Source organism: Rhinoraja longicauda, chromosome 29 (assembly GCF_053455715.1).
Source record: "Rhinoraja longicauda isolate Sanriku21f chromosome 29, sRhiLon1.1, whole genome shotgun sequence".
Classification (NCBI taxonomy): Eukaryota; Metazoa; Chordata; class Chondrichthyes; order Rajiformes; family Arhynchobatidae; genus Rhinoraja; species Rhinoraja longicauda.
Window position 1 is genome coordinate 3,499,566 of NC_135981.1, and position 22,989 is coordinate 3,522,554.

General features: G+C 49.6%; 1 protein-coding gene across 5 annotated transcripts in view; it reads right to left on the reverse strand.

Moving 5' to 3' along the window:
- The window catches only part of srcin1a (SRC kinase signaling inhibitor 1a), a 227,511-nt gene that overhangs the window by 168,535 nt on the left and 35,987 nt on the right, over positions 1-22,989 (reverse strand). For all 5 annotated transcript variants that reach the window (XR_013549123.1, XR_013549122.1, XM_078424674.1 and 2 more), the window contains exon 2: positions 21,486-21,593. Coding sequence is in view for 3 of the 5 variants with exons in the window: in XM_078424674.1 (XP_078280800.1) it covers positions 21,486-21,593 (108 nt within the window). In the remaining 2 variants the exon portion in view is untranslated. The remainder of the gene's footprint in view (positions 1-21,485; positions 21,594-22,989) is intronic.

Consider the following 22,989-nt stretch of genomic DNA (forward strand, 5'->3'; position numbering starts at 1 on the left):
ACGCTGTAGGCCCGGAGGCCTGGGCACCGCCTAACGGAGGTTGCGTAGCAACCCGCCTCCCGGCCTGGGCGGCCGCCATTGGTGGAACGGGAGCACGTGGCCGCTGGCTGGGTGAGGTCACATGGGGCGCGGGGTGGTGACGTCACCTTGTCCCTTATTTGGGAGTGAGATAGTTGGCAAACACTAGAGACCAGGGATAGGTGAAGTTTTGGGTCAGGGCTCTGGGATATAGTGACTGGAGTCTGTGGATAGGCGATTGACCGGGGGAGCATTGGAATTGTTGCTCAACTGCTCCTCTCATCTTGGGAAGGCTTGATGGCCATGGAGCTCGGCGTGAAGGGATTGAAAGGAGAAATATTAAGTAGGGTTTCCCGCAATACTGCACTGGGAGGTGGTCTGGATAATGTTGGGCAAGTGCCCGGCCTATGATTAGGATCCTGACTGGGTCCTCACCATTGAGCCAAGGTGGAAAGGGGTTGGGAGGGAGAGGGTGTTGGGATGGATGGAGGGAGGGGTGAAGGGTCGGTTCGGATGGATGGAGTGGGGGTGGGGAGGGGTGGGTGCAGAGGAGGGAATGATAAGTTCATAAGTGATAGGAGCACAATTAGGCCATTCGGCCCATCAAGTCTACTCGGCCATTCAATCATGGCTGATCTATCTCTCCCTCCTAACCCCATTCTCCTGCCTTCTCCCCATAACCCCTGCCACCCGTACCAATCAAGAATCTATCTATCTCTGCCTTACAAAATACCCATTGACGGCATCCACAGCCTTCGGTGGCGATGAATTCCACAGATTTACCGCCCTTGTAGATTGTGGAGAGTATTGGGATTATATCCTTAAAATAACCGACAATGTCAGGGAACGTTTCGTCACACAAAGGGCAATGGAGATTGGCAGTGAGGGGTCTGTTTCCTTTCTGGATCTCTCAATCAATGAGCCCCCCCCTCAAGAACCCGAGATGGGGATCGAACCTGTGACGTGTGGTGTTGTGAGGGGGCGAGTTTGCTGGCATCTGATTCAGGGCCCGCCCAGAATGGCTTCACCCCGTGAGAACCGGGATCAGGGCTAATGGTATCATATCATCATCATATATATACAGCCGGAAACAGGCCTTTTCGGCCCTCCAAGTCCGTTCCGCCCAGCGATCCCCGTACATTAACACTATCCTACACCCACTAGGGACAATTTTTACATTTACCCGCCAATTAACCTACATACCTGTACGTCTTTGGAGTGTGGGAGGAAACCGAAGATCTCGGAGAAAACCCACGCAGGTCACGGGGAGAACGTACAAACTCCTTACAGTGCAGCACCCGTAGTCAGGATCGAACCTGAGTCTCCGGCGCTGCATTCGCTGTAAAGCAGCAACTCTACCGCTGCGCTACCGTGTGTTAATTTGGAAGAAATAAACACAAAAATGATCCAAATTTTCTACTGGGGAATGAAATAATTTAATTAACATTTCAAAGCAAGAGACCTTGATATCCTTTTTTGTTTTCCCAAAGCTTTGAATTCCACTACTGTAAGACAGTCACAACAACAAATTCTCAGATGTCGAATAAATATCAAACAAGATCTGCAGCCACGGCAGTGTGATGTTTCGATCTGTGAGGAAGCTAAGGGAAATGAAGGGAAGAGTAGACAGGTCCCCCTGCCGTCTCCACCATCTGTTCAGTTCAGTTTCATTTATTGTCATGTGTACCGAGGTACAGTGAAAAGCTTTTTGTCGCGTGCCGACCAGTCCGCGGAAAGACGATACATGATTGCAATCGAGCCATTTTACAGTGCACAGACGCGTGATAAGGGGAGAACGTTTAGTGCTAGGTCAAGCCAGTAAAGTCCGGTCAAGGATAGGCCGAGGGTCACCAATGAGGTAGACAGTGGTTCGGCACTGCTCTCTGGTTGTGGTAGGATGATTCTGTTGCCTGACGACAGCTGGGAAGAAACTGTCCCTGAATCTGGCGGTGTGTGTTTCCACACTTCTACACCAGCCAGGTTGTCAGACCATTGAGATGCTGCCAGTGGTCCCACTGATGAAGTCAAAGAGCAACCTCTTTGATGACCCTCGCACTATCGACCCTTAAGGTGACCCTTGCTATTGAGGGCGTGCAGCTTAGGTTAATTCCCGGAATGGCGGGACTGTCATATGTTGAAAGACTGGAGCGACTAGGCTTGTATACACTGGAATTTAGAAGGATGAGAGGGGATCTTATCGAAACGTATAAGATTATTAAGGGGTTGGACACGTTAGAGGCAGGAAACATGTTCCCAATTTTGGGGGAGTCCAGAACAAGGGGCCACAGTTTAAGAATAAGGGGTAGGCCATTCAGAACTGAGATGAGGAAAAACTTTTTCAGTCAGAGAGTTGTGAATCTGTGGAATTCTCTGCCTCAGAAGGCAGTGGAGGCCAATTCTCTGAATGCATTAAAGAGAGAGCTGGATAGAGCTCTTAAGGATAGCGGAGTCAGGGGGTATGGGGAGAAGGCAGGAACGGGGGAATGATTGAGAGTGATCAGCCATGATCACATTGAATGGCGGTGCTGGCTCGAAGGGCCGAATGGCCTCCTCCTGTGTCTATTGTCATCCTTGATCGGACTTTGCTGGCTTTATCTTGCACTAATCGTTATTCCCTTATCATGTGACTGTAAGTAATCACTCAATTGCAATCATGTATTGTCTTTCCACTGACTGGTTAGCACGCAGCAAAAGCTTCTCCCTGTACCTCGGTACACGTGACAATAAACTCAACTGAGCCAGCGCATTCCCCCTGCTCTCATTGACCCCCACATTCGGAGAGGCTACTTTACTCAATGTGCACTTTGTCACATCTCCCCACACGGCCAATTACCGGAGTCATTTTACAGAGGCCAATTAACCCCATGTCCGCACATAGACACAAAGTGCTGGAGTAACACAGCGGGTCAGGCAGCATCTGTGGTGGGAAACGGACAGGTCTACGTTTCGGGTCGGGGCCCTTCTTCAGACCGAGAGGGAGGCTGGGGAGGAATGGTGAAATTCTGACAGGGATTGGTACTGGGCCTGGGGGGGGGGGGTCAGAGTCTGAGGAAAGGTCCCGACCCAAAACCTTCACCTGTCCATTTCCTTCCCGGACGCTGCCTGACCCGCTGAGTTCCTCCAGCACTTTGTGTTTGGCTCGAGATTCCAGCGTCTACAGTTCCTCGTGTCTCCATGCAAGGTGTAATGCAGATATATATCAAAACCACACAACATCATCAGATGCCCCAACATCAGCAGCACAGCACACAGTGCACAGACACGAGTGACGAACAGCCCATCCAATGCAGCACCATTTCACCCAGTTACAGAGACAATAGACAATAGGTGCAGGAGGAGGCAGAAGCACCTGGAGAAAACCGGAATACAGTCATAGGGAGAAGGTGCAAACTCCGTACAGACAGCACCCGAGGTCAGGATCAAAAGCTGTGAGGCAGCAACTCTATGAGCAGCACCACCTTGCAGATACCCCCACATCAGTTGGGGTGCTTCTTCCTGCTAGGCCGAATAACATGTGAAACCGTGCGACCGTGCAGCATGTCCTGGACCCTCAATACACTTCTCATTAAATATTAAATGTTCCTTCCTCCGTTTCCTGCTAAACCTGGGCACGGCATCATTATGTTGAACACAGAACCCATGGGACGGTTTAATACAGCAGCAGGCAGATCATTTCTTTTGTGTAAAAGATTTCTGCCGATGCAGTTCATCTCCAAACAACAATATGGAGGCTTGCGGTTTAGTTTAGCGTGGAGAAGACACAGTGCGGAAACAGGCCCTTCGGCCCCACTGAGTCCGCACTGGCCTGCGATCCCCTATCCTACTCACTGGGGACAACTTGCAATTTTACCGAAGCCAATTAAAACCTGCAAACCTGCACGTCTTTGGAGTGTGGGAGGAAACCGGAGCACCCATAGAAAACCCACACGGTCACAGGGAGAACAAGCAAACGCCATAAAGATGGCACCAGTATTAGTCAGGATCAAACCGGTGCTTCTGACGCTGTAAGGCAGCAACTCTACCGCTGCGCCACCGTGATGACTTAAGAGAATGGGGTTCGGAGGGAGAGATAGATCAGCCATGATTGAATGGTGGAATAGACTTGACGGGCCGAATGGCCTAATTCCTTATCACTTATGAACTCCAGGTTTGGTGACCTCCAGGTTCAGGAGCAGCTTCTCCCCAGATACCATCATGTTATTGATTACACAACACTACACTACACTAACCACCACCTCAGCAACTACGATCTGGCAACTCAAACAAAATGGCAACGGGGAGGCCATTTAAAACTGGGGAGGCCATTATAAACTGAGGTGAGAAAAAACCTTTTTCACCCAGAGAGTTGTGAATTTGTGGAGTTCTCTGCCACAGAAGGCAGCGGAGGCCAATTCACTGGTTGAATTTAAAAGAGAGTTAGATAGAGTTCTAGGGGCTGGTGGAATCAAGCGATACGGGGAGAGGGCAGGCACGGGTTATTGATTGTGGATGATCAGCCATGATCACAATGAATGGTGGTCCTGGCTCGAAGGGCGAAATGGGCTCCTCCTGCAACTATTATCTATGTTTCTATGTTTCTATGATCTGCTATGGACTTTGTTTTGGTTGAACTCTGGACTTTGGTTTTGCAGTATTACGGAAGAAGTTTCATTGAAATTGGTGTTATATTTTTAAAGTTATTCACATTTTAACCCCTCCCCTTCCCCTCCCCCTCCCCGTTCCCCTCCCCCCCACTCCATCCCCCTCAATCCCCCTTTTCCTCCCTCCCTCCACCCCCTCCCTCCCCTCCCTCCCTCGGAGATAGATTTAAACTTTAAAATGTGAATAACTTAAAAAATATAACACCGATTTCAATGAAACTTCTTCCATTAGCACCAAAGGGACGACGGTGAGTAAGGTGGGCCTGAAATTGTCGCGCTATCGTGTACCGTTTTGGCTGTAGTTCAGGAACAAACAAACAAACAAACGAGAGTTTTGGTATATAGATAAAATTGAAGAGATTTAACGCACTAAGTCCTTGCGAAACATTGTAGGAAAGGATTAGAACTACACAGGGCTGGACCCAATAATGTATCGAGAATGGGTTCGTGAGAAGGTTTTGATTCCTTTTGTCAACGACTTTCTCTCCCCAACCCCCTCAATTATGCAAACTATTAGATCTTCTCTTCAAATGGTTGTTAATTGATCAGACATTATCTTGATTGACACTGAGGTTTCAAGGCCATTTTCTGCTTCAAGCAGCTGCCTGTTGGTTTCGACAGAGATAAACGGTGTCCTTGAGAGATTTGCTCTAAGGAAAATGTGACTCGGAAGAGAAGCCCTTCAAGTTTATACTTTCTCCTCTGATTCCATGCCCGCCTCTCCTGAAGGTACGGGGGTAGGTATAGGAGGTAGGTATAGGGGGTAGAGCTCAGAGGTAGAACATTGGATCGCAGATCAAGAGGTCCCTGGTGTAGGAAAATAACGGCAGATGCTGGTACAAATCAAAGGCATCACAAAATGCTGGAGTAACTCAGCAGGTCAGGCAGCATCTCAGGAGAGAAGGAATGGGTGACGTTTTGGGTCGAGACCCTTCTTCAGACTTATGTCAGGGGGGCGGGACAAAGGAAGGACATAGGTGAAGACAGGAAGATAGAGGGAGAACTGAGAAGGGGGAGGGGAAGAGAGGGACAGAGGAACTATCTAAAGTTGGAGAAGTCAATGTTCATACCGCTGGGCTGCAAGCTGCCCAGGCGAAATATGAGGTGCTGTTCCTCCAATTTCCAGTGGGCCTCACTATGTCACTGGAGGAGGCCCATGACAGAAAGGTCAGACTGGGAATGGGAGGGGGAGTTGAAGTGCTCGGCCACCGGCATTTTGTGATATCTTCTGGCTGGTAGAGTTGCTGCCTCTCATTGCTGGAGACCTAAAAATCAATATTTTTGGACTAAAATAATATGTCAGACACACCGCTCCTTATTCAAAAGGAGCCGCTGCAATCAGGGAGCAGAAATCTTGCTCCTCCCCCCTCACGTGTAGACTGGGATAACTTCCCAGCACCTGGGCTTGGTCATTGGTCAGAGAACTGGTGTGGCATGGCGGCACAGCGGTAGAGTTGCGGCCTTGCAGTGCCAGGGAACCGGGTTCGATCCCAACTACGGGAGCTGCCTGTACCGAGCTTTCCCCGGGCTCTCCGGTTTCCTCCCACATTCCAAAGACGTGCAGTTTTGTGGTTTAATTCGCCGAAGGGCCCGTTTCCACGCTGTGTCTCCAAACTGAGGTCTAAAGTACTGCAGTAAAGATAGAAAGAATGGGCAAAGAGGACAGAGGTATAGAATAAAAGAGACAGAGAACGAGGGGAAAGGAAGAGGGGGGCAATGAAAGAGAGAGCAAAAAAAGGAGTGTTAAAGAAAGGGGAGTTCTGTACTGTAAACATGGATGGTTTTGTTAACGAGCCTCCAGTTCATTAATCAGCTGAAGATGTTTGGAATTCAATGCGTTGGAACACCACACCTGGGCACCATTAACCTTTCTGCATACTGACAAATTCCAAAGACTGCACTGCTTTTAATTCAGATATTCTCTTTTTCACAAAGCTTGTTCAAATATTGATGCTTTTCCATTCACGGGGATCGAGATGTTGCAGGAGCCTCGGACACTGAGTGGAGACGAGTGGAAAATTATGAGAGGCACAGATAGGGTAGACAGTCACATCCTTTACCCCAAGGTGGAAGTGTCAGAGACTGGACCGCACAGCTTTAAGAGGGACAAGACAATAGACAATAGGTGCAGGAGGAGGCCTTTCGGCCCTTCGAGCCAGCACCGCCATTCAATGTGATCATGGCTGATCAGACAATATTTACAGGAGATGTTGTGAGGGGCAATTTTTGACACAGAGGGGGTTGGGTGCCTGGAACGTGCTGCTACAAGTGGTGGTAGAGGCAGATACAATAGTGGCCAGAGGATCATAGGACATAGGAGCAGAATTAGGCCATTCAGTCCATCGAGTCCATTCCGCCATTCAATCATGGCTGATCTATTTTTCCCTCTCAACCCCATTCTCATAGAGTCATAGAGTGATACAGTGTGGAAACAAGCCCTTCGGCCCAACTCGCCCACACCACCAACATTGTCCCAGCCCCACTTGCCTGCGCTTGGTCCATATCCCTCCAAACCTGTCCTATCCATGTACCTGTCCAACTGTTTCTTAAATGATGGGATAGTCCCAGCCTTAACTGCCTCCTCTGGCAGCTCGTGTGAAAAAAGTTACCCCTCGGATTCCTATTAAATCTTTTCTCCTTCACCTTGAACCTATGTCCTCTGGTCCCCGATTCCCCTACTCTGGGTAAAAGACTCTGCCCGATCTATTCCTCTCATGATTTTGTATACTAAATCGAAATCTCTTCCCATAACCTTGCTTGTCTCTTCCCATAACCTTTGAAGCCCTTACTCATCAAGAACGTATCAATCTCTGCTTTAAAAATACCTAATGACTTGATGGTGACAATTATACCAAGCCAATTAACCTGCAAACCTGCACGCTTTAGGAGTGCGGGAGGAAGACAGAGATCCTGGAGAAAACCCACGCCAAGCCATTGGGTATTTTTAAAGCAGAGATTGACACGTTCTTGATTAGTAAGGATGTCAAAGGTTCTGTGGAGAAGGAAGGAGAATGGGGTTGAGAGGGATGGAGTGATCAGCCTTGATTGAATGGCGGAGAAAACCTGAAGGGCTGAATGGCCTGATTTTGCTCCAGTAACTTATGAACATGTAAGCTCTACAACTCACTAAGTTTCCCGGACAATTGCATCTTTTACCTTCAACCACAAAGCTGTGGAGAAACCATCTTCTCCACATTATCCGACAAACTACGCTGTGATCCTGAGATGAGGTTTGGGTTGGCAACTTTTTTTGCTGAAGAGAATTTCCAAAATGCCCCTCCCTTAGGCTTTTCCAATGCTCAGCCAATCTAGAAATGCCCCCATGGCAAGAGCAATTAACCTTGTCACAAATCATCTTTACATTTCTTATGCCTGGCAGTTAATGTCACTGATGTGAAGGATGTTCTCAGATTGACAATACAGATAGATTCAAGAGCCTCTGTAGATGGACACAGGACTGATGCCTTCAGCTGCTGGATCCATGCATCAGATATCAGAGAGAATCACTGAGCAAAACACAAAGCACTGGAGCAACTCAGCAGATCAGGCAGCATCTGTGGAGGGAATGTACATGCGACGTTTCGGATGGGTGTACTCAATAAATACATAACGTGGGGTTTATCTGGGTGCTCCTCTTTTCTCCCACACTCAGAATTAAAGGACATTCTTTGACGAAGGAGATGAGGAGAAATTTCATTAGTCAGAGGGTGGTGAAACTGTGGAATTCATTGCCACAGAAGGCTGTGGAGGCCAAGTCAATGGATATTTTTAAGGCAGAGGTAGATAGACTCTTGATTAGTACGGGTGTCAGAGGTTATGGGGAGAAGGCAGGAGAATGGGGTTGAGAGGGAAGGATAGATCAGCCACGATTGATTGGCGGAGTAGACTTGATGGGCCGAATGGCCTTATTCTGCTCCGAGAACACACGAGCTTATCAACTTATCCATCACCTCAAAACCAGAGACGTAAATCAACCTCAGTCCCGAGAAATTGCCGTAGGACTCTATTACCTGGAGCGCAGGAGGATGAGGGGGGACCTTATAGAGGTGTACAGAATCCTGAGAGGAATAGATCGGGTAGACTCACAGTCAGAGCCTCTTGTCCAGAGTAGGGGAATCAGGAATCAGAGGACATGAGTTTACGATGAGGGGGGGGGGGGATTTAATAGGAGCTGCTGGAGGAGATGGTTGCGGCAGGTACTATGGGGAAGTTTAAGAAACATTTAGACAGGTACATGGATAGGACAGGGTTTTCACGATATGGGCCAAACACGGGCAGGTGGGACCAGTGTAGATGGGGCACGTTGGTCAATGTGGGCAAGTTGAGCCGAGGGGCTTGATTCACACACTGTATGACTCTGTGACTCGGTGAAGAGATAACTACAAAATGTTTTTTTTCCACTTTGACAGAAGCGTCAGTGTTGAAACGTTGTTCTCAACAGCTGCGGAATTCTGTGCGTCAGTTTTGTGACTAATTAGTGGAGATTGAAACAAATCACAGTGACAAGTATGTGTCACTTTGAAGACTAGGTTTAGTAAGTGGTGCTTTATATTTTTTTCATTGAGGGAAGTGAGGTGAAAAGCAATTCATTGTGATTTATCGTTTACGATTCATTCATTATTTCTCTGTAAAGGTCGCCCGTTTGTTTGATTGGTTCATGTGCCTTGAAATCTTAAAGTTTCACAAGTTTAGTCTACTTTATTAGTTTAGTTTTGTTTAGAGCTATAGTGTGAAGACAGGCCCTTCGGCCCACCGAATCCGCACCGTCCAGCATCACCTATTCACTAGTCCCATCCTACCACACACTAGGGACAATTTCGAGAAGCCAATCAACCTACAAACCTGCAGGTTCATGTGTTCATAAGTTCTAGGAGCAGAATTGGGCCATTCAGCCCATCAAGTCTACTCTGCCGTTCAATCATGGCTGGCCTATCTCTCCCTCTCAACCCCATTCTCCTGCCTTCTCCCCATAACCCATGACACCCGCACTAATCAAGAATCTATCAATCCCTGCCTTAAAAATATCCATTAACTTGGCCTCCACAGCCTTTTGTGGCAATGAATTCCACAGATTCACCACCCTCTGACTAAAGAAATTCCTCCTCATCTCCTTCCTAAAGGAACGTCCTTTAATTCTGAGGCTGCGGCCTCTGTTCCTAGACTCTCCCACTAATGCTTAGAACTGTTTCTATGTTCAAATACGGCAGAAAACAGAAGACCTTGGCAGAGTCGCTAACGATGTTGAATCTGGAAAAAGACTAGGTTTCAAATAGGTGCACATGGTGTAGGGTGGCCAACTGTCCCGTATTAGCCGGGACATCCCGTATTTTGGGGTAAATTGGTTTGTCCCTTGTCCTGTATTAGGCCCGGACGCTGTAGGCCCCGACGCTGTAGGTCCCGACAGTTTAGTTCCGGGGGGCACTGTAGGCCCGAACGCTGTAGGCCTGGACAGTTTAGGTCCGGGGGGCGCTGTAGGCCCGAACGCTGTAGGCCCGGACAATGTAGGCCCGGACGCTGTAGGCCTGGCAGTTTAGGTCTGGGGGGCGCTGTAGGCCCGGACGCTGTAGGTCCCGACAGTTTAAGTCCGGGGGATGCTGTAGGCCCGGACACTGTAGGCCTGGACAGTTTAGGTCCCGAACACTCTAGGTTTCCGACATTTTAGCTCTGGATAGTCTAGGTCCGGAGGCCCGGGCGCCGCCTAGCGGAGGTTGCATAGCAACCCGCCTCCCAGCCCGGGCGGCCGCCATTGGTGGAGACCGAGCACGTGGCCGCTGGCTGGGTGAGGTCACGCGGGGCGCGGGGCGGTGACGTCACCTTGTCCCGTATTTGGGAGTGAGGAAGTTGGCAACCCCTAACATGGTGGGCAGTGTATATGAGATGGGGTGAGGATTGGGAAATCTGTAACCGTAGGTAGAGATTGGCTTGAAGTTCTGGCTTCATTGGCTGGATTTACTCAAGACTTTGCTCTTAATGGGCTCCATTACTGATTTTTCCATTCCGACCATGAGCGTCCATTAAATCTTCGCCCAGTGTTGTTTCGATTAACGCCCTTGTTTTCTGGATGGTTAGTTCCTTTGACATTTTATTAACATCCTAGAATTACTAGAATCACTTTCTGTGTTTGGTTCCACTCGAATGCACCGACTGAACAAGAAAAGAAGCACCTGTAATTAAATCTATCCCGACAATGCTGAGCTTCCACACACTGCCCTGTTAAAGGAATGGTCTCCACATTCTAAAATACAGGGAGATTCGGTGTGACCAGCCACACCAGGGCACAATCAGAATCTTATATCTACGGTGTGTCCAAACACAAACGCTCCATCACAAACCCCCCCCCCCCCCCCCCCCCCCACAGGGGTTTTGTGTACAGACTGTTCTTCTGAAGACTTGTACACAGAAACATACCACTGCAACAACATTTCTTCCTCTAAAATATCCAGAAGGCACGGTGGCGCAGCGGTAGAGTTGCTGCCTTACAGCGCCAGAGACCTGGGTTCGATCCAGACTACGGGTGCTGTCCGTACGGAGATTGTACGTTCTCCCCGTGGCCTGCGTGGGTTTTCTCCGGGTGCTCCGGTTTCCTCCCACACTCCAAAGACGTACAGGGTTGTAGGCTAATTGGCTTTGGTAAAAATTGTAAATTGTCCCCAGGTGTGTGTGGGATGGTGCAAGTGTGTGGGTCAGTGCGGACTCGGTGGGCCGAAGGGCCACTTTCCATGATGTATCTCTAAACTCTAAAGTCTAGCTTGTAATCTAGACTGGTACATCCATGGCAATAACAGAGCTTCCACTCTTTGGTTGAACAGTAACGTTGAGGCGCTATTAATGTGCCTGGGTGGCTGTTGAAGTCCTAGAATACCATCTACAGGAGAGCAGGGATTTGTCCCAGAGTCCTGGCTACATTCACCTCTCAGTCAACACCCTCTAAGGTTGACGTTTCGGTTTATTATTGCTGCATGCTCTGGAAATCTCTCCATCATCCCTTCCCACCGCTGCACATCTTCCAAACCGAGCCACAATGGGTCTTCATCTCTCAATAGACAATAGACAATAGGTGCAGGAGGAGGCCATTCGGCCCTTCGAGCCTGTACGCACCGCCATTCAATGTGATCATGGCTGATCATTCTCAATCAGTACCCCATTCCTGCCTTCTCCCCATACCCCCTGACTCCGCTATCATTAAGAGCTCTATCTAGCTCTCTCTTGAATGCATTCAGAGAATTGGCCTCCACTGCCTTCTGAGGCAGAGAATTCCACAGATTCACAACTCTCTGACTGAAAAGGTTTCTCCTCATATCCGTTCTAAATGGCCTACCCTTTATTCTTAAACTGTGGCCCCTGGTTCTGGACTCCCCCAACATTGGGAACATGTTTCCTGCCTCTAACGTGTCCAACCCCTTAATAATCTTATACGTTTCAACAAGATCTCCTCTCATCCTCTCATCGCACTGTCTCTTGCCAGAGTTAATTTCCCAGTTTAGTTTAGCTTAGTTTTAGTTTTGAGATACCGTGCGGAAACAGGCCCTTCGGCCCATTGTGTCCACGCCGTACACTAACACCATCCTGCACATCAGGGATGATTCATAATTTTACCGAAGCCAATTAGCCTCACAACCCTGACCGTCTTTGTAGTGCGGGAGGAAATTGGAGGTCTCGGAGAAAACCGACGGGGAGAGCGTGCAAACTCCATGCTGACAACACCCACGGTCATGGTGGAACCCGGGTCAACCCGAGGCAGCAACTCTACCCACTGCTGCCCAAACTGTGGGGCTGAAGTTCGAATCGTGACCTGCTCAAAGGCTGTGATTACCAAACACTTTGCAGCAGAAATAATGACTCCACGAGTAGCCGGTGAAATGGGCAGGGTTGGAAAAGGAGTGAAGTTATTATCTCACTGGAGTTAAGTGGTAGCACACAAGAGGGAACAAGTGGTGTAAGAAAATAACTGCAGATGCTGGTAAAAGTCGAAGGTATTTATTCACAAAAAGCTGGAGTAACTCAGCGGGTCGGGCAGCATCTCAGGAGAGAAGGAATGGGCGACGTTTCGGGTCGAGACCCTTCTTCAGACTGATGTCAGGGGGGCGGGACAAAGGAAGGATATAGGTGGAGACAGGAAGATAGAGGGAGATCTGGGAAGGGGGAGGGGAAGAGAGGGACAGAGGAACTATCTAAAGTTGGAGAAGTCAATGTTCATACCGCTGGGCTGCAAGCTGCCCAAGTGAAATATGAGGTGCTGTTCCTCCAATTTCCGGTGGGACTCACTATGGCACTGGAGGAGGCCCATGACAGAAAGGTCAGACTGGGAGTGGGAGGGGGAGTTGAAGTGCTCAGCCACCGGGAGATCAGGTTGGTTAAGGCGGACATTCTTTCTCGTAGGTCAGTCCCGCCATCCCGGGAATTAACCTGGTGAACCTACGCTGCGCTCCCTCAAAAGCAATATTTTGTGCTGAAGACCTTGTTCCTGTGCTGAACTGTTCTACGTTTTAGGTTCTATTATGAAGTGAAGGGATCAAACAGATGGTGGAGGATGAAAGATGAATGAGCTGTGATTGTCCCCCTAACACAGGAACCCTTCTGCATTCAGCAGCTGTCGTGGCAATGCCTGTAACACACAGCTGCTGTGTTTATCACATCATATACATACAGCCGGAAACAGGCCTTTTCGGCCCTCCAAGTCCGTGCCGCCCAGTGATCCCCATACATTAACACTATCCTACACCCACTAGGGACAATTTTTACATTTACCCAGCCAATTAACCTACATACCTGTACGTCTTTGGAGTGTGGGAGGAAACCGAACATCTCGGAGTAAACCCACGCAGGTCACGGGGAGAACGTACAAACTCCTTACAGTGCAGCACCCGTAGTCAGGATCGAACCTGAGTCTCCGGTGCTGCATTCGCTGTAAAGCAGCAACTCTACCGCTGCGCTACCGTTGATGCACAGTGGGGTTTAGTCCGTTACTCCTGAAGCAAGCCTCAAATCTTTACATTTATCTTTAGAAGTCTGTGACTGAAAATCAGATACAAGAATTACAAAGAGATTGCAAACCAGGACATATGGCAAGAAGCCCGGCCCTTGCATTTTTGAAACTTTCTATAATGTGAAAAATTCCACATTTGATCACCCCGTACTTTGTACGAGTTCTTTGCCCTACACACTAGGGGGCAATTTCACTAGAGGGCCCATTAACTTACAAACCCGCATACTTTGGCGATGTGGGAGGAAACCGGAGCACCCGGAGGAATCCCTCGCGATCGCAGGGAGAGCGTGCAAACTCCGCACAGACAGCACCCGAGGTCAGGATGGAACACGGGTCTATGGCGCCGTGAGGAAGCGGTTCTACCTGCTGCGCCCCGCAATGAGTGAAGGGGGGAGTGGGATTGACAGGACGAACTGAAAGAGAATGCTGAGCAAAGAGACAGAGAGAAAGCGATGGAGAAAATGAGAAAAAGAGTGGGAGAGACAGACAGTAAAAGAGAAAATGGGAGGGAGAGAGGTGAGAGAGAGTGAGCGAACAGACTAGTACAACGACACGTTATCAGGGCATGGGGAGAGAGAGGGGAGTGGATCTGGCTTTGGCTACTGGATAAATGACACAAATGAGATAGACACAAAAAGCTGGAGTAACTCAGCGGGACAGGCAGCATCTCTGGAGAGAAGGAATGGGTGACGTTTTGCGTGGAGACCCTTCTTCAGACTAAACTAGGTTCTCGAGCCGAAACGCCACCCATTCCTTCTCTCCAGAGATGTTGCCTGTCCCGCTGAGTTACTCCAGCTTTTTGTGTCCATCTTTGGTTTAAACCAGCATCTGCAGTTCCTTCCCACACACGACAAAAATGAGAGTTGGGTCGCACAAAATGATTCCGTTGGCTCAGCCCCGAATGCGTTGCTGAGGCTGGATTACATCTGCGGCATTTGAGTCCCATTGAAGTTCCCGATGAGCTGATGTCTTTCAATTTTAGTTGCTCTCCTAATTTATCTAAAGCTTTCCTTCGGTGAAAGAGATATGATACCAGACGTGAAGAACTGTGCATTGTTGAGATGACTAGCAGCTGACTAGTGCGGACAGACTATGTGAATAGAGTCATAGAGTGATACAGTGTGGAAACAGGCCCTTCGACCCAACTTGCCCACACCGACCAACATGTCCCAGCTAAACTAGTCCCACCTGCCTGCGCTTGGCCCATATCCCTCCAAACTTGTCCTATCCATGCAAGACAAATCCTTGACAACTCATCCTAAACCCTCCTCTCACCATTGATGGCATGTTGGCCTTCATAACGAGAGGATTTGAGTATAGGAGAAAAGAGGTCCTTCTGCAGTTGTACAGGGCCCAGGTGAGACAACATCTGGGGTATTGTGTGCTGTTTTGGTCTCCTAATTTGAGGAAGGACATCGTTACTATTGAGGCAATGCAGCGTAGGTTCACGAGGTTAATCCCCGGGATGGCGGGACTGTCGTACGAGGAAAGATTGGAAAGACTGAGTTTGTATTCACTGGAATTTGGAAGGATGAGAGGGGATCTTATAAAATGAGGAGATGTATAAAATGAGCCAGCATGAATCTAAGAAACTCGCCATCCTCAGTCACCAAATATCTTCAAGCCAGAGATTGGCAGATATTCGGGCACGAGGGCAATGGAGGGAAATGGGGAAAGGTGAAGAAAATGATTGGGAATAATATTATTAATTGGCTACTTATTTCATAAAATGCTGGAGTAACTCAGCAGATCAGGCAGCATCTCAGGAGAGAAGGAATGGGTGACGTTTCGGGTCGAGACCCTTCTTCAATCTGAAGAAGGGTCTCGACCCGAAACGTCACCCATTCCTTCTCTCCTGAGATGCTGCCTGACCTGCTGAGTTACTCCAGCATTTTGTGAAATAAATACCTTCGACTTCTACCAGCATCTGCAGTTATTTTCTTACACTACTTATTAATTGGCTACTGTCAATTGCCTCTTGTGTACGGTGTGTGGTCGAGTTGGGACAGGGTGGGGAGGGGGGTGGAGAATCAGTGGATGGAGAATTAAATAGGTTAGGATATGGTTCATGTACGAATGGGCGCTTGATGGTCAGCTCATGCCTGGTGGGCCGAAGGACCTATTTCATCTTGGATCTCTCCATGGAGTTCCCGATGGGCTGATGTCCTTTCCTGCTCCTTATCCTGATGGATCTCACTTCCTCCTGCCTTGTCCGCCGTGCCGCCGCCAAATGTCCCGTCTATCACCCATTGGGCTTGTCGGTCGGCGGGACCGGGAACCCACCCGAAGGCTCGTCGGTCGGCAGGACCGGGAGGGAGCTGGAGACGTCGGGCACGAGGAGCGAGGGCCGGTGAGAGGGTGAACCGGGGCAACGCCTCCAGCTGCAGGCTCCAAGGTCGGCTGCAGGTGGCGCCATTGGGACTCAAAGATGGCTGGGTGAGGAGAGGAGAGGAGAGGGGAGGAGAGGAGAGGAGAGGAGAGGAAAGATGAGGAGAGGAGAGGGGAGGAGAGGAGAGGAGAGGAGAGGAGGAGAGGAGGGGAGAGGAGGGGAGAGGAGGGGAGGGGAGGGGAGGGGAGGGGAGGGGAGGGGAAGGGAGAGGAGAGGAGAGGAGAGGAGAGGAGAGGAGAGGAGAGGAGAGGAGAGGAGAGGAGAGGAGAGGAGAGGAGAGGAGAGGAGAGGAGAGGAGAGGAGAGGAGAGGGGAGGGGAGGGGAGGGGAGGGGAGGGGAGGGGAGGGGAGGGGAGGGGAGGGGAGGGGAGGGGAGAGGGATATGGGTTAGCGGGAACTGCTCCAGGACATCGAGCGGGCGGGCCGACCGGACTTTGGACTTTGAGCAATGGCGCCAACAATGGTGATGCCCACATGTGTGATATATGAGATATATGCACAATGAATTTGGCTGTGCAGTTGTAGATGTGACAAATGAAGCATTATTGAACCAGGACACTATTGCCCACTCAGCATCCTGCAAAACACCTTGTGGCTTTCTCTCGCACAAAAGCTGATCTATAAATGCAAGTTATGGTGATCTTTGATTACTTTTAATATTCTGCTGCTTTTTAAAGAGTTAATAAATAAAAAGAAATAGTCAAGACTCTGCATTTCAAGGCAGCAAATAATGCTTCAGGGAACAGGTTTACTCGGATAATTCTCAGTCTCACGCTGCGATTAATTTGAGGAAAATCTTCTCAAGTGTGTTGCTGGCGAGATTATGCACCCCTTACTGTTTTCTATAAGCCAGGAAAGCCAAGCAGAAAAATGTCCTCATGCATTTTCGTCTCTTCAATGTTGAGAGGCATAATTGTAATGGAGTAGAGAAAAAGGATAATGGCCCTTATCCCACTTTGCAAAATCGGGATAATGGATTAAAAATGGATTTAGTTTTTCACTTCAGTTTAGAGATACAGTGTGGAAAAAGGCCCTTCGGCCCATCAGGTCTGCACCGACCAGCGATCACCCTGTACACTAGCTCCATCCTACACACTAGGGACAATTTATCTACAATTAGCTCACAGACCTGCACATCAATAGACAATAGACAATAGGTGCAGGAGTAGGCCATTCGGCCCTTCCAGCCAGCACCGCCATTCAATGTGATCATGGCTGATCTATCACAATCATTACCCCATTCCTGCCTTCTCCCCATACCCCCTGACTCCGCTATCCTTAAGAGCTCTATCTAGCTCTCTCTTGAATGCATTCAGAGAATTGGCCTCCACTGCCTTCTGAGGCAGAGAATTCCACAGATTCACAACTCTCTGACTGAAAAAGTTTTTCCTCATCTCAGTTCTAAATGGCCTACCCCTTATTCTTAAACTGTGGCCCCTTGTTCTGGACTCCCCCAACATTGGGAACATGTTTCCGGCCTCTAACGTGTCCAACCCCTTAATAATCTTATACGTTTCGATAAAATCCTCTCATCTTCACTTCATCCTCATCCTCACAGAATTTTGTTATTTTTCTTTTTAAATGTTTCTGCAAGTTTCTGCCTACTAAAATGGCGCTACGGGTTTTAGGGTCGAGTGGTCTATCTTGCTCTGCTCTATTATCTTTGGTACAGACAGCCCCCTTAGTCAGGATTGAACTCGGGACTCTGGCTCCGTGAGGCAGCAACTCTACCGCCGCGCCACCGCGCGGTGCTTTCAGTTCATGACTTCCATGCCAGAATTTATATCTGGAGAATCTCAGTGTTTGTGCCACGAGTTGCATTTATTTTCTTATCCTTGCAACTCGACGCAACTTTGTGTCTCAGTCACCAGGAGCGTGAAGAGACAGCAGGGGTGAACACAGTCCCTGACATCTGGATAAACAGCAGGACCACAGTCTCCTTCATTGAACACAACGTGACTGAGTTTCACTTCCATTAGGGCCCATCAAGCTCCTGATCTGATGACGATGTGAGTTGATGTTTGGATTAGGGGGTATCAGCGAACTGGAGAGGTTGGACAGAAGGCCATTGTTTTCACTCAAATGTCAGAAAACCTGATAGAATTATATAAAATAATAAGGTCATAAGTGATTGGAGTAGAATTAGGCCATTCGGCCCATCAGTTCTACTCCGCCATTCAATCATGGCTAATCTATCTCTCCCTCCTAACCTACACATGCCTTCTCCCCATAGCCCCCGACACCTGCATGTGATGAGAGTGTGTAACATAGAACCAGTGTACGTGGTGATCGCTGGTCGGTGAGGACTCGGTGGACCGAAGGGCCTGTTTCCGCGCTGGGTCGCTAAAACTAAAACCAAACCTAACTTGACCAACAGCAGTTGTGCAGTTGGCAGTGCTGGAGGCTGTGCTTCCTGGGCCTGCACTCTCCAACAGAGGCATTGGTCGTTGGACTGATCTTCCATTCGCTACTTGACGTCCGTTCAGACCTGGAATTGACTCAACTGTTTCCCTGTAAACGCCATTATCGCCAACACCTTTAGAGTATTGTGAGCAGTTTTGGGCCCCGTATCTGAGGAAGGATGTGCTGGCTCTGGAGAGGGTCCAGAGGAGGTTTACAAGAATGATCCCAGGAATGACTGGGTTAATGTATGATGAGCATTTGACGGCACCGGGCCTGTACTCGCTGGAGTTCAGAAAGATGGGGGGGGGGGGGGGGACCCTCATTGAAACTTACCCAACAATGAAAGGCCTGGATAGAGTGGATGTGGAGAGGATGATGTTTCCACTGGTGGGAGAGTCTAGGGCCAGAGGTCACAGCCTCAGAATTAAAGGACGTTCCTTTAGGAAGGAGATGAGGAGGAATTTCTTTAGTCAGAGGGCGGTGAATCTGTGGAATTCATTGGCTGTGGCAGCCAAGTCAGTGTATATATTTAAGGCAGAGAAAGATAGATTCTTGAATAGATACAGTCTGAAGAAGGGTCTCGACCCGAAACGTCACCCATTCCTTCTCTCCTGAGATGCTGCCTGACCCGCTGAGTTACTCCAGCATTTTGTGAAATAGATTCTTGATTAGTGCTGGTGTCAGGGGTTATGGGGAGAAGGCAGGAGAATGGGGTTGGGAGGGAGAGATAGAACCGCCATGACTGAATGGTAGTGTAGACTTGATGGGCCGAATGGCCTAGTTCTGCTCCTAGAACTTTGTGAACTCATGAACATGCAGCGTGGCATGGTGTCCCCTCCCTTGAAGCGTTGGTTCTCTCACTGAGCTTGGCCAAGCTCCTGCCCACTGCCGACATTGCCAGCCTCTCTCCCTCCTCACGGCGTTCTGAGGGAAACTCAATCACCGGCACCCACATCCCACGCGTGACCTTCAATAATAATGAGCGGGTCGGACACGGGCTGACACAGCACCAACTCAGTTAATGAGAGTCAACGCAGTGTGTCTTCTGCCCAATGACGGGGAAAAATGTAATCATCTCAGTTTTCACGAGCCTCGTTAACTTCCACCTCATGTCCTCCCGTCTTTCCAAGTTAAATAACCTGCTCTCATCTCTGTTATCCAGCACCCGAATAGGTGATAAAATATAGAACATAGAACGGTGCAGCAGATAAACAGGCCCTTCGGCCCACAGACGATAAGGGAATAACGTTTAGTGCAAGGCAAAGCCAGCAAAGTCCGATCAAGGATAGTCCGGGGAGGAAAATAACTGCAGATGCTGGTACAAATCGAATGTATCACAAAATGCTGGAGTAACTCAGCGGGTCAGGCAGCATCTCTGGAGAGATGGAATGGGTGACGTTTCGGGTCGAGACCCTTCTTCAGACTGATACCAAGGATAGTCCAAGGGTCACCAGAGAGGTAGATTGTAGTTCAGGACAGCTCTCTGGCCTCTAGTATGACACTTACACACTGAGAAAATGGTTCTGTCTACCTCATCTATGCCCCACATAGTTTTATACACCGATCAGCCAAAACATTACGACCTTATGAGCCAAAACATTATGCCCACCTGCCTAATATGCTGTTGGTCCTCCGTGTGCAGCCCCATACACAGCAGGGTGCGATGCACTGTGTATTGTGACACATTCCTCCCGTGACCACCATTAACATTTTCTGTGACTTGTGCCACAGTCGACCTTCTGTCGGTTCGGACCAGACGGGATAGCCTTCGTTGCCCTCGCGCATCGATGAGCCTTGGGCGCCCAACACCCTGCCTGTCGCCGGTTTGTGGTTTGTCCCTCCACGGACCACTGTCGGTCGGTACTCACCACTGCTGACCGGGAGCACCCCACAAGTCTTGCCGTTTCAGAGATGCTCTGACCCAGTCGTCTGGCCATAACAATGTGGCCCTTGTCAAAGTCGCTCGGGTCTTTACTCCTGCCCATTTCCCCTGCATCCAACACGTCAACTTCAAGAACCGACTGTTCACTTGCTGCCGAATATATCCCACCCCTTGACAGGTGCCATTGTAACAAGATAATCAATGTTATTCACTTCACCCGTCAGTGGTCAGAATGTTTTGGCTGATCGGTGTATAATGCGCCTTTTTAATTCAGTTTGGAACAACACAAAATACTTCTACCTTAGTAACTGAGAGCATCTTGTGCCCAGTGGCTGCAACATGAATACACGTACACACTGACTCTCCTCAGTCACATTTACATCCCAGGAGAGGAGAAGTCGTAAACTCCTTCCAGAAAAAAGGTCGAGGCTTTTACACAGTTCTGCAAATGTCAGCTCACTAATAAGCCGCACAAGATGAGGAAACAGAAACAAAACGTTTCAATTGTGATTCAGTCCCAGTCCCTGCCCAGCCAGTCAAGGACAACTTCACAGCAGCGATTCATTAACTCATCGCTGCGCAGGGGGAGGCCACTCGGCCCACCCGATCTATGCCAGCTCAAAACATCAATACAGCTCCAGAGACCCAGGTTCGATCCCGACCTTGGGTGCTGTCTGTGTGGAGTTTGCACGCTCTCCCTCTCATCCCCATTCTCTCGCCTTCTCCCCACATCCCCTGACACCCGCACTGATCAAGAATCTGTCAATCTTTGCTTTAAAAATACCCAATGACTTGCCTTCCACAGCCGTCTGTGGCAATGGATTCCACAGATTCACCACCCTCTGGCTAAAGAAACTCCTCCTCATCTCTGTTCTAAAGGTACGTCCTTTCATTCTGAGGCTGTGCCCTCTGGTCCTAGACTCTAAAGGTACGTCCTTTCATTCTGAGGCTGTGCCCTCTGATCCTAGACTCTCCCACCAGTGGAACCATCCTCTCTCCTGTCTTCTCTCCAAGGGGAACCACGTCAGGTTCCCTTGTCTAATCCTTTAGCTCAGTGCCGTCGCTGCGCCTGGAACAGCCTCTCCCCTCCGCACTGCGTGGGAGGGTGATCTTCGGCCTTCAGCCCTCCAAACCCCCCCCTCCCCCCCCTTGAGTTATAGCCACTCACCTCTGCTCCATGTGCTCCAGCCGGGTAAGTGGGCGAGCGGGTCACAGACTCCTTCACAGCTTCCACCAGCCGGGGCGCCCTGCTTCTCGGTTGGCAGGAGGCAGGTTTCTATGGGGCAAGGCAAGGCAGACAGTGACAGTTTGTGCCGTGAGCTGGGCTGGGCCAACTGGTGGCTTGGCGATACGCTCACGGGGTGAACACGCAGAGAGGGGGCGCTACCTGTGGGGGGTGGGGGGGGGGGTCTGTCCACACTTAGGAAGGCCCCGCAGTTACGAGGGCTTCATCTGAGTGACCAAAGCATCGCAGCACACCAACAGTGGCGCATTGGGCCTTGCAGATACAGCGCGGAAACAGGCCCTTCGGCCCACCGAGTCCGTGCCGACCGGCGATCGCCCCGTGCACTGGCACTATCCCACGCACCAGGGACCATTTACAATTTTATCAAAGCCAATCAACCTACAACCCTGCACGTCTTTGGAGCGTGGGAGGAATCTGGAGCGCCCGGAGAAAACCCACGAGGTCACTAGGGAGAACGTAAGGACAAGCCAATGTAGTCAGGGTGGAACCCGGGTCTCTGGCGCTGCTCGGTAACAACTCTACGGCTGGGACCCCCACTACCGCAATGCCCTACTTGTTCTATAGGTTCCATGTTGTCCATTAACACCGTAGGTTATCATAAGCTCACCCTTGATTCCCATAGAATAAAGGTATTTATTCACAAAATGCTGGAGTAACTCAGCGGGTCAGGCAGCATCTCAGGAGAGAAGGAATGGGTGACGTTTCGGGTCGAGACCCTTCTCAGTCTGAAGAAGGGTCTCGACCCGAAACGTCACCCATTCCTTCTCTCCTGAGATACTGCCTGACCTGCTGAGTTACTCCAGCATTTTGTGAATAAATCCCATAGAATAAAGACTCGTTGCACAGAAGTCTATCCACCACACTAAGAAATCATTTAGAGTTCACTTTGGACAGCTGCCCCCACTGTAAGACTGCATTATGGGGATAGTGGGGATAAAAGCATGATTTAACATTATCAAGGTCCCAATGCAACTCTGCCCAAGTCAATAGAAAATACCTTTCTTTTTAAAGTCCGTGAATCCGAGCAGCTTTGGACAACCTCTCTGACACTACTGAGCTGACTGGACAAGGAGGTGTTAACTGGCCCGGGTGGACGTGGAGTCCCAGAACCTTGCGTTCGTGGTCAACTGTAGTTCAGTTCCCCCTTCGTCTCACTCCCAGCGAGTCCACCAGCTACTCTGCCCAAGCCCTCGTCCACCATGAGAGTGTAGATCCTGTTTCTCTCTCTTGCAGATCAGAAGATCTTAAGTGACATGAGCAGAATTAGGCCACTCGGCCCATCAGGTCTACTCTGCTGTTCAATCGTGGCTGATCTATCTCTCCCTCCCAGCCCCATTCTCCTGCCTTCTCCCCATAACCCCTGACACCCGCACTGATCAAAGTAGGACCCCTGTCCACTAGGCCGACCTCGATCAGCCACTGAGGG